We start from the raw sequence: 12,928 nt of genomic DNA, 5'->3' as shown, positions 1-12,928 counted from the left end.
GTGGAGTAAAGGTTATTTCTTATTATCTTGTTTTCAATTTGCTTGTCTTCCAACTGCTTCCTGGAGTGACGGAGAGAGGCAGAGCTAGAGATCAGGCGTGGGAGCTGAGCATCTTCACGAGCACATGGGACACACGGGAGAGCTGTGGTGCGTGTCTAGGTGGATGGTACATGGAGAACCCCTGCAGCAGACACGCAGATTTGAACACAGAAAAATCCAAATCGGTAATACTCATAATTTAAACAGGTTTCTGATTTCCAGATTCCCCTATTTCCAAGCTCTTCTATTTTCAAATTCCCCTCTTGCACACTTGTGTAATTTTTGCCATACCTCTGTACTTCTGATTTCTAGTCCCATGTTTCGTTGGCACATCATCCTCACAACTTTTTGCCATATCTCCATATTATCTATACTATTATTTAGTTTTCATTTTCTATAAATTGGCTTTCTTTTTACTTACATTAAAAATGATAAACTTTGTATAATTAGCATTTTGCTAGATTTCATGTTTTTAATTATACAGTAAAATAAAAGCATGACTATGAAAATAAACATGGTCATGTGTTTTAGGGGAAAAAAAGGAATTCACATTTTCAGCCTTATTCTGTAAAGATCTGATTCAGTTCAGTTCAGTCGCTCAGTCCGACTCTTTGTGACCCCATGAATCGCAGCACACCAGGCCTCCCTGTTTATCACCAACTCCAGGAGTTCACTCAGACTCACGTCCAATGAGTCAGTGATGCCATCCAGCCATCTCATCCTCTGTCATCCCCTTCTCCTCCTGCCCCCAATCCCTCCCAGCATCACAGTCTTTTCCAATGAGTCAACTCTTCGCATGAGGTGGCCAAAGTACTGGAGTTTCAGCTTTCGCATCATTCCTTCCAAAGAAATCCCAGGGCTGATCTCCTTCAGAAAGATCTGATTAGCCTACATTAATTTTCCCCTGTAAACCTGATCTCAAAGATTCTGCTTCTAAGTAAGGAATATCTACCTCTTGCATGTGATCAGATGTTGCTGAGGGGTTAGGATATGGGAAATCAGTGCAGCAGGTGTTAAATAAGGATGGTGCTGCCAGTGCGTTAATGAAGGCCACGGGCAACAAAAGAATCTTCAGTTATGACTCCATTGTAGCAATTCATGGCTGTGACAAAGAAGGAACAATGCTGCACTCTATATCCCTTGCTGGCAAGCAAAGAGATCACATCTTATGAATCTGGTATCCTAATGGACACAGAATAATTGAAAATGGAACTAAGAAAAATTTAAATATGTGAATTATATATTTATACATAGCCATAAAATTTAGAGTGGAAATAAATTCCATTCTGACTTCAATTTGTTTTTTCTCCCACTCATGTCTGTCTTCTTCCACTACTGTGATTTTTGTTTTTATAGTCCAAATTGTAGGTTGAAAAAGGTCCTTACAAACTAATAACTAAAAAAGTCAAGTGAGTCACACACTGGGTTTCCAATTCGGTGTTTTGGAAGCTCAAGCACATTTGCAAGCTCCTTACTGCCTTCCCTAAAACCAGAGGAGGAGGGGATGGTAATTTTAAGTTGTGAAAGGCTCTACAAGTGGATGTGTGGTTGGTTGGAAGGGGGGCTTTCCTGGCAAGGGGAAGGGAAGATAAAAGGGTCAAGGAAAGGGAGGAGGAAGTGAAATTTCTAAATGCTGGTTTGAGACTGCAGGATGCTGCCCTTAGAGGGATGTACCAGGAAAAACCTGAGGCCCATCTGAGTCCCAGGTCAAGCATGAAGTGAGCCATATTGGAGTGCCCACGTGATTCTAAAAGTAAATTTCCTCTTAACTATCTGAATCATACATTCTCAAGCATGCTTGAACTCAAGACAGGAATTGGCAATGAAATTCATCCACCCACAAGCAAATGAAAACAAAGAGTAAGAAGCTGTGATTAAGCTATACAACTAAATTAAGCAACTGTGGTGCTGTGAGTATAGGATAGAAGGTAAAAGTTAAGGTTTATAGTTAACAGCAAGGGTGAGGGCTAGGGGACGAGGGGGAGATGAGTTTTCAAAGTGCTAATTTTTTCACTTTTCATAGCAATGGGTCATAGGATATTATCCAAAGTTTAAAATATATATATATTTATATAAAATCATTATAATTTCAGTTTTTCCTAATTTTTTGAATTCAGAAGAATCTTATTAATAAGATAATTAATTTCTTATTTTGAGAAATCAACAAGTTCACCAGTCATTTTCACTTTCATTTTCATCAACTTCAGTTCTGTTAAGCTCAAGTAAAGTTATTAAATCTCATACTTCTTAAAGATAATACATATGACACATTTTATTTCCTTTTGATTCCTCTCATTCTATTACTACAGAAATAAAGAGATACGTAGAATAGCATCTGGCAAATAATAATGATGGCTATTTCTGAGTGACAGTATCTTGAATAGTTGTTACACTTATTTTTCTATTTCTTTTAAGTGAAAGAAAACCTATGTTCTTTTTGAAAAAACAAAATCGTGATTCTTTCAAGGACACAAATGTGTGACCAAGGTATCTTCTGTTTGCCTCCATATTCCAAAACAAACCACAAATTCTTAACTGCATAGGGTGAAATAAAAATCTTGGAGGTATGATAAAGAACTGATTAAGAGTCAGATAATCTTAAAACTTGTGAGGTAAACTGATACAATTTCGGAGAGAGTTAAACAAAGTCCTTTTGTTTTCTTGGACCATATTTTCTTGTCTCTGTAAAAGCAAATTTATGTCACATATTATTCAAATTAATTCTTCTCAACCTTAATATAAATGTCTCAAATACTCATTCATGTTTTATGTATAGGCCTCCCTTCATTTAAAATTAAGTCTTTGAACATGAGACCTTAGAGAGACTAAATTTTTTTTTTAATGTGGTCAAAAGTGTTTCCATGGACTTATCCAGCCTTTCATTTAGCTTTCGCTTCCTTTTGGGAGAGTGTGGAGAATCCCTAATGAAGAGCCTGAAAGGCTGGGTAAGCACACTGGCTTCTGGAGTGTTTCTCTGATAATTCATCTGGTCATTAAGAGGGCAATACCCCAGGATGGACCTACAGATTGTCATAGTGAGTGAAGTAAGCCAGACTGAGAAAGAGGAATATTGTATAATATTGTTTATAAAAGGAATCTTTAAAAACATGATACAATTATTTACAAAACAGAAACAGACCCACAGAGAACGAATTTATGGCTAGCAGGGAGGAATGTGGTGGAGAGCGGGGAAGGATAGTTAGGGAGTTTGGGATTAACATACACACAGCACTATATGTAAAACAGATAACCAACGAGGACCCATTGTATAGCACAGGGAACTCTGCTCAATACTATGTAACAACGTAAATGGGAAAAGGCTTTGAAAAAATACAAGTATAAGTAAATCACTTTGCTGTACACCTGAAAGTAACACATTATTAATCAATTATACTCCAAGGTAAAATTAAGTTTTTAGAAAAAGATGGCAAGAACTCAGAAGGCAGAAAATAAATCTCTATCAGTTTTACTTCAATTCAGTCAAGTTGGAACTTGCTAGATAGGTGAAAATGAGTGTTCCAGCACTTATAAGAACAATTGCAAAAAAATGTTGAAGCAACAATCCATAACTGGGTAGTGTATTGTGTAAGACTGAGTGTTGAGGTCCACAAACTCCTAGAAGATCCATGCACCTTGAGGACAGCATTCAAAGCTAGTGTGCCAGAATAGCAAGGAATCCACCCAAAGAAGTTTAAGAACCACTGCCCACAAATGTTATATACGCTGTTTTTAATAGTGGGCCTTGAAAATGCTCTTTAATCCCAAAAGTTCTAAGAGAAGAAGGATGAAGGAGCTGGTTAGACCGAGCTAATCCAAGTGACCCTTCTGCTCCTGGGTTAAGCCATCCCTTTCCCCAGCTCCTGGTGGCACCAGGAGGGTGGAATACACAAGATCTAAATTCAGGATAACAAGTTTCTCAGTGGCCCCCCAAAGCTGTCAGACACTGTTAACAGCTGGGACACACAGAGGGTGACAGGACTTCAGGTCTCCACACCCAAAACACACTGACATTCCTCCCTGTATAATCTCAGTCCTTGGCAGTCGTCAAAGAATCAAGGTAAATGAGTGAGACCTGCTTTGATGGGATACATTAACTACCTGGAGAGCAAGATGTCAGAAATTTGGGAAAGCACAAGCAAATTCAGGGGTGAACAAGAGGAAGGACTCTTGCTTTTTTTTGGAAGTTTCAGTTGAGAGGGTTAAATTCTGAGCAGCAGACTGCAACCTTTTGAAATGCTAGGAATTCAATAAATAAGCTACTGGAGTCATTTGAGAGCCACATGTCTCTTATTAAAAATGGGTTCCATGGGACCCGATCAATTGACCAGATAGCAAAAGGGAAAGGAAGTCTGGGCTGCTATCTATCATGAATAGTTGTTTTATTAAAAACAACTTTGCTCAGACTCCCAGCAATATCAAGCCTTTTTGAGCACAGCCTATTATGCTCAAAAAAGTAACTTCCACCCACCCATAAATCAAATTCAAAGACAAGCCAAGCCACTTTCTCAAACGTTTGCATTTGAGCTCCAGTGACAAGAAGTCCCCTCACTGGTCAGGACAGGTTGAGCAGCATGTCTGGACAGGAAAGGCAGAATTGTGCGTGTGTCACGCAGGGTGGAGCCTGTTCCTATAAAGCCTGGGTTTGGGGAGGCTTGAGTCGGAACAGGAAGCGCAGCATTTGAGTAGTGGATGCTGCCACACTATTGCAGATCTGGAAGTGTTGTAACAAGTCAGCAGGTGGTACTTACAGGATTATGCATCTAAAGTTAAGTGTGTTTGATAAGGTGTGACACAGATCATATGTCAATTTTCTTTACTGTCAAGACTGGAGACTGTCTTTCCCTTCCACTGGATTGCCCAGTTGTGTAGGGTCCTGGGAAACAGGAAATCCTGCAGCTGTCACATTCTTAAAAATATGAGAGCTGAGGAAGTATATACTAAAATATATATCGAAAAGTATGTATAAATATATATTAAAATATATTTTATTGTACATAAAATACATATACAAAAGTATATACTAAACATATATATAACAGTATACATACAAAAACATACTCTGAGGAAGTAAGGTGAGAAATTTTTCGGAACATCTTCAAATGCCTGGCTAGAATGGCTGGGCAGCCAGGAGTCGTAAAAGGGTATTTTGCAAATTATAAGATAAATAACATAAATGAAACAAAATAGAGTCGATCTCTGATAAGCTGGAAAAGAGCAAGATGTTATGATGGAATTTAAGGGTTTGTGGAAAGGTGGGGATGACAGAGCCCTAAGCTTGATGGTCTAAAGTGTCAAAAATGCTAAGTTTTGGATTAAGAGAAAGTGACAAAAGCATTAAAAAGCCAACTAGTAGGAGGCTGGATAGCCAGTTGGGACCTTCTTAGTTCAAATATATCACTCTTCTGCTGGGTCACCTTGATGCTGAGCAGGAGGTGGGGAAAACCAACCCAGGAGGCGTTCAGGGACTTGGACAGCTGTCATTCTTCCAGTCCCCAAACAAAAAACAAGCTCCGGTTACCTGCACAGGGCACTGGGTAAACAACCAAACGGCTGTGATGGATTTTGGGTCATGGCTCCTTCAGTCCTCTCAGAAGGCCTTACAGGAAGACCCTTCCAGATTCTTTGCTACAGTGTCGGCTGTTTCCTCTGCATTTACACAGAGTGCAAGAGACCCAAGGGGAGGTCCTTTGGTGACACGTCAGATACATGTTCAACCACATACATACCTCATCTCCATGCATATTTGCCACGTACTTGAATTCCGGAATCCCAATCCTGTGTTCCCTTGGAGAGCGTCCCACGACGAGAACCCACAGGTTTCTGCCTTTACGGGGGAGAAAGTACAGAAAAATGAGTAGCCTTTTGAAATGATGACTGAACTCTGGTAGAACGAGAATAGTGAACAATGATGCTACTTCTCCCACCTGATGACTGTTTCATGACCAGCTCAGTTCATGCAACTAACACCTCCGTGCCTGGAATGCTTTTAGTTTGCTGCCAGCCAAAATCTTTTCAATCAGCAGAAATATTTAACTTTGTATTCTAGAATGTGACTTAAAAATTGAAGGCTTAGTAGGTTACATAGATCTTATTCTTCCAAAATGTTTAGTAGACTTAGTAGGTTACATAGATCTGATTTTTCCAAAATTATTTTTCCAAAAAGTGTGCTCTGAGTTCCTGGTGCCTTATAGAAGTGATCTTGCTAATTCACACAATAACACAGAAATGATAATTGATAGTTGACTGGGAGGGAGCCATAACTCTCAGTGCAAGGAACATGAAAAAACCAACAGCAAGAAAACATGAAACTCAGAAGGGAGACTGTTTTTACAGTAAATCCTGAGTCTTGTTGTATTCAAACAATCATGTAACAAAGGCTCTCAGCAGTGAGTGTCCATGATGAGCACGGAGTCCTGTCATATAAGCTGGGAACCACAAACAATGCTGACAATGCCTCAAGGAAAACTTGTAAGTCCTAACTCTGCCAGGGATGGTGAGATTTGGACAGAGACTAAACATCATTGAAGATTCGCTCTGGGCAGATGTTACCGTTGCATCTTTGGTTTATATTAACTCAGGCAATCCCTTGTCCCAAGCCAGTAAGATAGATTTTTAACCAGACTTTACAAAATGAAAACACTGACATTCAAAAAATATTAAATAAACTGCTTAAGATCACACAGCTAGGAAGAGGCTGTGATTTGAGCCCCAGAACTAAGACCTGAATTCTGGCCTAAATGACTCAATTCTAGAGCTCTTAACACTAATGAAAACAGCCTGTCACTCAAGAAGCTTGGTGTCCTAATCAGCAAAATGAAGAGGTTTCTTTCGATTCTAAAATCACATTTTTTAAAATACACTTTAAAACTAGAGATTGGGGAAATGTATATTTGATATCTAGCACCTAGATACAAAGTTCACACATCTGTAATAGCTAAACCTTCTGTGGAATTCAAGAAGCCAGGAAAGGAATTTAACAGCAGCCTGTGGGCTAATGTGGAGCCCGTTTCTGCAGAATTTCTAGTGTAGTTCCTTTAATCTGGGGATCTCATAATTGGGGGAATACTCTCTTGCCATAAAGAACTCAGGGAGAAGCAGATAGTGGACTTGTCTTTTCTACCATTAATTCTTAATTTATTATAACAATTGTAGGACAATTCATCTTGACAGGGTAATGCTTTGAATTTAGTAATTGCAGAGATTGTCAAAAAACATCCCCAAAGGGCAGCTTATCTGACTGATGCCACTTGTTCAGTGCCGACTACTCAGGTCATTCATTCACACCCATTTATTTAGTACTATTATATTCAGGCATTTAACCCTACAGATAGTTATACTCTCTACACCCAGTGAGTCTCTGATCTAGAGAAGAACAGCATGCAAGAACATCATTACACTGGACTGTGACATATATGATCACAGAGTGTGTATACGGTACTTGTGTGACTGTAGAATAAAGAAATTTTCCGAGTGGGATCACATAAAACTTTACAGACATAGGGTTTTAGAGCTGACTTCTGACCAGGGTTCTGAACAGTGACTCCAAGTTAGCCATGTGGACAAGTATCAGTACAATCCATTTGGTGGTTTCCCACCAGAACCACTTTATTAACCAGAATCTTTGATTCCCCCATATTACCAATTATCAGATTACCTAGGGCTTCAAATTTAGCATGTTACCATTTTTCATGTGAAGCAAATAAGAGCTTTTTTCTACTAAACTTGGCTCTTTAGGTTTCCTTTTGGGGGATTCTTTTCTGTAGCTATTAATGCTTTCAAGGCTAGAATAACCACAGATCTGTATAGAATATGGTCTGGCCCCCTCACAAGCAAGGAAAAAAATTCAGCATCATCTTGACATTGTTGTTGTTTACAGCTGCTAAGTTGTGTCTGACTTTTTTGCTACCCCATGGCCTATACCCCATTGGGCTCCTCTGTCCATGGGATTTCCCAGGCAAGAATACTGGAGTGGGTTGCAATTTCCTTCTCTAAGGAATCTTTCCAACCCAGGGATCAAACCATGTCTCCTGCATTGGCAGGCAGGTTCTTTACCACTAAACCACCAGGGAAGCCCATCACCTTGCCATAATGTTCCTCAATTGTTTTCTAACTCTGCATTTGCAAAGCCGACCTGTAATATGAAGGATAGCGTAAGACAAGAAAAACCTGCCTTGACATAGGTATTCAATATTATTTGAGGGCTTCCCCAGTGGTCCAGAGGTTAAGAATCTGCCTTGCAATGCAGAGAACACTGGTTTGATCCCTGGTTTGGGAAGATTCTACATACTGTAGAGCAACTAAGCACATAGCACCGCAACTACTAAGCCTGCACCCTAGAATCTGTGTGCCAAAAATTACTGAAGGCCACTCACCCTAGAGCTGGTGCTCCGCAACAAGAGAAGCCAGGGCGATGAGAAACCCACACACTGCGACTAGAGAAAACCACATGCAGTAACAAGACCCAGCACAGCCAAAAAAATACATGCGTGTGTGTGTGTATAATTTGGTTCAAGGAAGTAGCGAAATCAAACCAATAAAATCTAAATGAAGAAATATTGGTAGTAACTCAATCTCAGTTTTAGCATGAATGGCTCCTAAGTGAACAGCAAAATGAGAAACTTACCTTGAATAACCCTCCATGGCACCAAGCCCGAGGATGAAAACCAACCCATAAACCTGAAGATATTCACCCAATGCTTTTGGAAAGCTAAGCCTCTTGAAAGTTTTTAACCAGCCTCTCCAATAAACACTGGTTATCTCTGACTTAGACTAGAGTAAATGCACAAAGGACAGACTATTGACTTTTCACAGCTTGATTGCCAAGTGAGGCTAATTTAAACAAGATTTTTTTTTTCTATCAAGGTTGGACAGGCTGCCTTTATCCCTCCAAGTTCCTGCTTTGAACTTTGAGCACCTACTTTGACTTTGAACTCTTGAGCACCAGGTGTGCTCAAGAGCTCTGAAATGCTCAGCCACTTTCTCTCCACTACAAAGTAAAGAAAACCTGGATTCCAAAATTGTCAGATTCTATGACCAGGAACCCTCTCCGGGCTTGACTCCAAGCCCAGGGATGTGACATGGTGCCCAATTGGGCACCTAACTGGGTTTGCTTGTAGGACCAGAAAAGTGTTACCATTCAAAAGGCTTCACAAAGATCCACAAGGCAAGGAAACAGAAGACTCTAGGTTCAGGAGAGAGTAGGAGGAGAAGCTTGAAAAACAACGTACAGTGTCAACAGGGAGAAACTGAAGGAGTGTTATTCCCCTACTAGAATCACTGGATCGTTGGAAAAGCGCCAATCCCTGAGCCCCATCTCCTAAATCACACTCTAGGGGGAGGACCCCCAACCTGCACTTAACAGGCTCCTTTGGTAATTCTGAGGCCCATTAGAGTTTGGAAGCTGCTCAGATTGAGGCAGTGAATGTCCAGATAGATTTGGGGGGTAAAATCATCTCTTTTTACACACAATCATGAACATGTTTCTATATTAACAAATATACTTTGACTACACCTTTTAAAATGGCTGTTTGCCATACATCAACATGAATCCGCCACGGGTATACACGTGTTCCCCATCTTGAACCCCGCTCCCACCTCCCTCCCCGTACCATCCCTCTGGGTCATCCCAGGGCACCAGCTCCAAGCATCCTGTATCATGCATTGAACCTGGACTGGCGATTCATTTCTTATACGATATTATACATGTTTCAATGCCATTCTCCCAAATCATCCCACCCTCTCCCTCTTCCACAGCGTCCAAAATAAATAAATTTAATTTAAAAAGTGGCTGTTTGATATTTTATTACACAAATGCGGTATCATTCATTCAACAATGCTCCATGGTTAGAGGTCCAACTATAAATAATTTATGTAAATTACAGCATGTCCACTTACATTATGTACAGAATTTTTAATGTAAAATATTTTACCATGGCAAAGAAATCAGAGCACAGAATTATATAGTTACAACCATGTAAAGTGGAGAGTGAAAAAGTTGGCCTAAAGCTCAACATTCAGAAAACAAAGATCATGGCATCCGGTCCCATCACTTCATGGGAAATAGATGGGGAAACAGTGGAAACAGTGTCAGACTTTATTTTTTTGGGCTCCAAAATCACTGCAGATGGTGACTGCAGCCATGAAATTAAAAGATGCTTACTCCTTGGAAGAAAAGTTATGACCAACCTAGATAGCATATTCAAAAGCAGACATTACTTTACCGACTAAGGTCCATCTGTCAAGGCTATGGTTCTTCCTGTGGTCATGTATGGATGTGAGAGTTGGACAGTGAAGAAAACTGACCACCGAAGAATTGATGCTTGTGAACTGTGGTGTTGGAGAAGACTCTTGGAAGTCCCTTGGACTGCAAGGAGATCCAACCAGTCCATTCTGAAGGAGATCAGCCCTGGGTGTTCTTTGGAACGAATGATGGTAAAGCTGAAACTCCAGTACTCTTGCCACCTCATGTGAAGAGTTGACTCATTGGAAAAGACCCTGATGCTGGGAGGGATTGGGGGCAGGAGGAGAAGGGGATGACAGAGGATGAGATGGCTGGATGGCATCACTGACTCGATGGATGTTAGTCTGAATGAACTCCGGAAGTTGGTGATGGACATGGAGGCCTGGCGTGCTGTGATTCATGGGGTCGCCAAGAGTCGGACATGACTGAGCAACTGAACTGAACTGAAAACAGACTATTCACTAACAAAATACCATGGAATGAAACAGCTCCAAAGCATATAAAGCCTTAAATGAAATAATTGATGAGTCCCTATAAGAATTGAAACCAGCACACTATCAGTAAAAATGGGCTAAGTGATAGGGTTATAAAACCAAGACTTTGTTTTCACTTTTCCATCTTTCTAGTTTTTAAAAATAAAACACTAAATCTTATTGTTTATTAAGTTCAGATACTGTGTGCTGAGCTTTATAATACCTGATCTCTACACTTGATAATACTTGATCTTTATAGCACCTCTGTGTGGTGGGTAATACCCACAATTCACTGATATAAGAGGTAGAACCAGGATTCAAACCCAGGTCTGTCTGATTCCAGTATCTGAGTTCTTCTGATGACTCCAGGCTCTTCCTGCAAGTAATAGGTAGGTCAGGGCCAATCCCACTCTGGGGGCATAGTTCCCCAGCAGTTCTTTCAGCATCACACTGCCATAATTTGTCCCTGGAATAAGTTCCAGGATGCTACCTGTCTATGACCATTGAGCCATAGCAATACACCTGAACTTAGGGCTGCCCTACAGGGATGGTCCATACTAGGTGTTGACATAATGACCCCAAGTATGTCTCTACTCTCTGGACACACACCCAGAGAGAAATGGAATCCCTGTGTGGGTGGCCTGGTCCCAGGAGCAGACCTGCAGTGATGACAAGGCTGGTGATATGCAAGTCCAACCCATGAGGCACCAGCCTCCAGGGTGATGGATCAGTTGTTTCCCAGACTAGAATATTTCTCTTTGTGCCCTTACAATTACCCTTTGACCTAAGTCAAAGCTCAGGGGACCTTGCTTGATGCATGAGTTTGCGTCTTCATACGTAAGTGGGACCAACAGCTCTATTGGCAAGACTGATGTAACGCTGGTGAGTTCCTCCTGTCTTCCCTAAAAAAGAAGCCGATGCTCCAACACCAAACCTTCAATCTCACTTATGCTCTTTCCCATTACTACACACACAGAGCCAGCCCGGCATCAAATAATGTCCCAGAGGAGCTGAAAAGTAGCACATAACTTTGGTCGGGTTAAACATGCAATCTCCGTGACCTTGGGCCTGGAAGTGGAAGAGGAAGTCCCTGCTAAGTGGCTTATGACAAACAACACAAACAACTGCAAACAAAACAGGGACAAAGTCTCCAGAATGGCTATGTTTGCACGGCAGCATGACTCACAGTTCAGAGCATTTTATCTATATTCACTTGGCTCTGACAACCGTAAGCATTAGGTACAAAGATTATCCTTTCACACAGGTGGAGGTGCTATCCTAGGGAAGCTCATAAGGCCATGGTTCTCACACGTGGTCCTAAGACCAGTATCATCATGTCCTCTGGGAACTTGTTAGAAATGCACCCTCAGACTCCACCCCTAAGTACCGTGTCAGAGACCCTGGGGGGGGAGGACCTGCAGCCTGTGTCTTAAGGAGCTCCCCAGGGCATCCTTGTGCACGCTAAAGTCTGAGAACCACAGACACAGGGATCGGACTTGTGGACACGGTGGGGGACAGAGAGGCTAGGACGTAACTGGGAAAGTAGCATTGACGTATTTACACTATCACGTGTAAAACAGCTAGTGGGAAGCTGCTATATGGCATAGGGAGCCCGGCCTGGCCATCCATAACAGCCTAGAGTGGTGGGGTGGGAGAGGGGAGGGAGATATATGTATAATTATGGCTGATTGGTATTGTGTTGGTTTCTGCCCTACAACAACACTGTAAAGCCATTATCCTTCAATTAAAGATATACATAAAGCTTGAGAGCCATAGTAAACAAGGATGGAGCTGGATAGCCTATTCAGAGGCTGCTCTGTTCTTAACCATTAGGCTGCACTGTTCCAGTTACCTAGGGGTCAGAAAAGATCAAAGAAATGTGACCCTGTACCCATAAATTGCCATGTGCCATTTCTGGTGTTGAGATCTTTTCTTTCTCCCCTCTGGAGAACTGGAAATGGGAGGAGGAGGTTTCGAGGACCCTATGAGGATGGTCTGAGAAGTTAAAGCTATCATCTCCTTGCTTTAGTATGCAAATCTCAGGCTGGTCTGCAAACTAGTGCACTACCAGCTTGTCCCCAGACTGCTCTACTCAAGGATTACCGGTAAGCCTCAGCGGCTCTGCCCCAAAGCGGTGGAATCTGGAGACAGCTCTACCTCTGAGATCTGTCTGCTA

The 12,928-nt window shown here is 41.3% G+C and overlaps 1 protein-coding gene across 1 annotated transcript in view; it reads right to left on the bottom strand.

The window, feature by feature from the left end:
• CPM (carboxypeptidase M) overlaps positions 1–12,928 on the bottom strand; it is a 75,578-nt gene that overhangs the window by 24,431 nt on the left and 38,219 nt on the right. The window contains exon 3 of the mRNA XM_069584685.1: positions 5,766–5,863. Coding sequence (XP_069440786.1) covers positions 5,766–5,863 — 98 coding nt within the window. The remainder of the gene's footprint in view (positions 1–5,765; positions 5,864–12,928) is intronic.

This window comes from Ovis canadensis, chromosome 3 (assembly GCF_042477335.2).
Source record: "Ovis canadensis isolate MfBH-ARS-UI-01 breed Bighorn chromosome 3, ARS-UI_OviCan_v2, whole genome shotgun sequence".
NCBI lineage: Eukaryota > Metazoa > Chordata > Mammalia > Artiodactyla > Bovidae > Ovis > Ovis canadensis.
The sequence above is the reverse complement of the archived record's forward strand: the minus strand, read 5'-3'. Positions and strand labels throughout refer to the sequence as shown.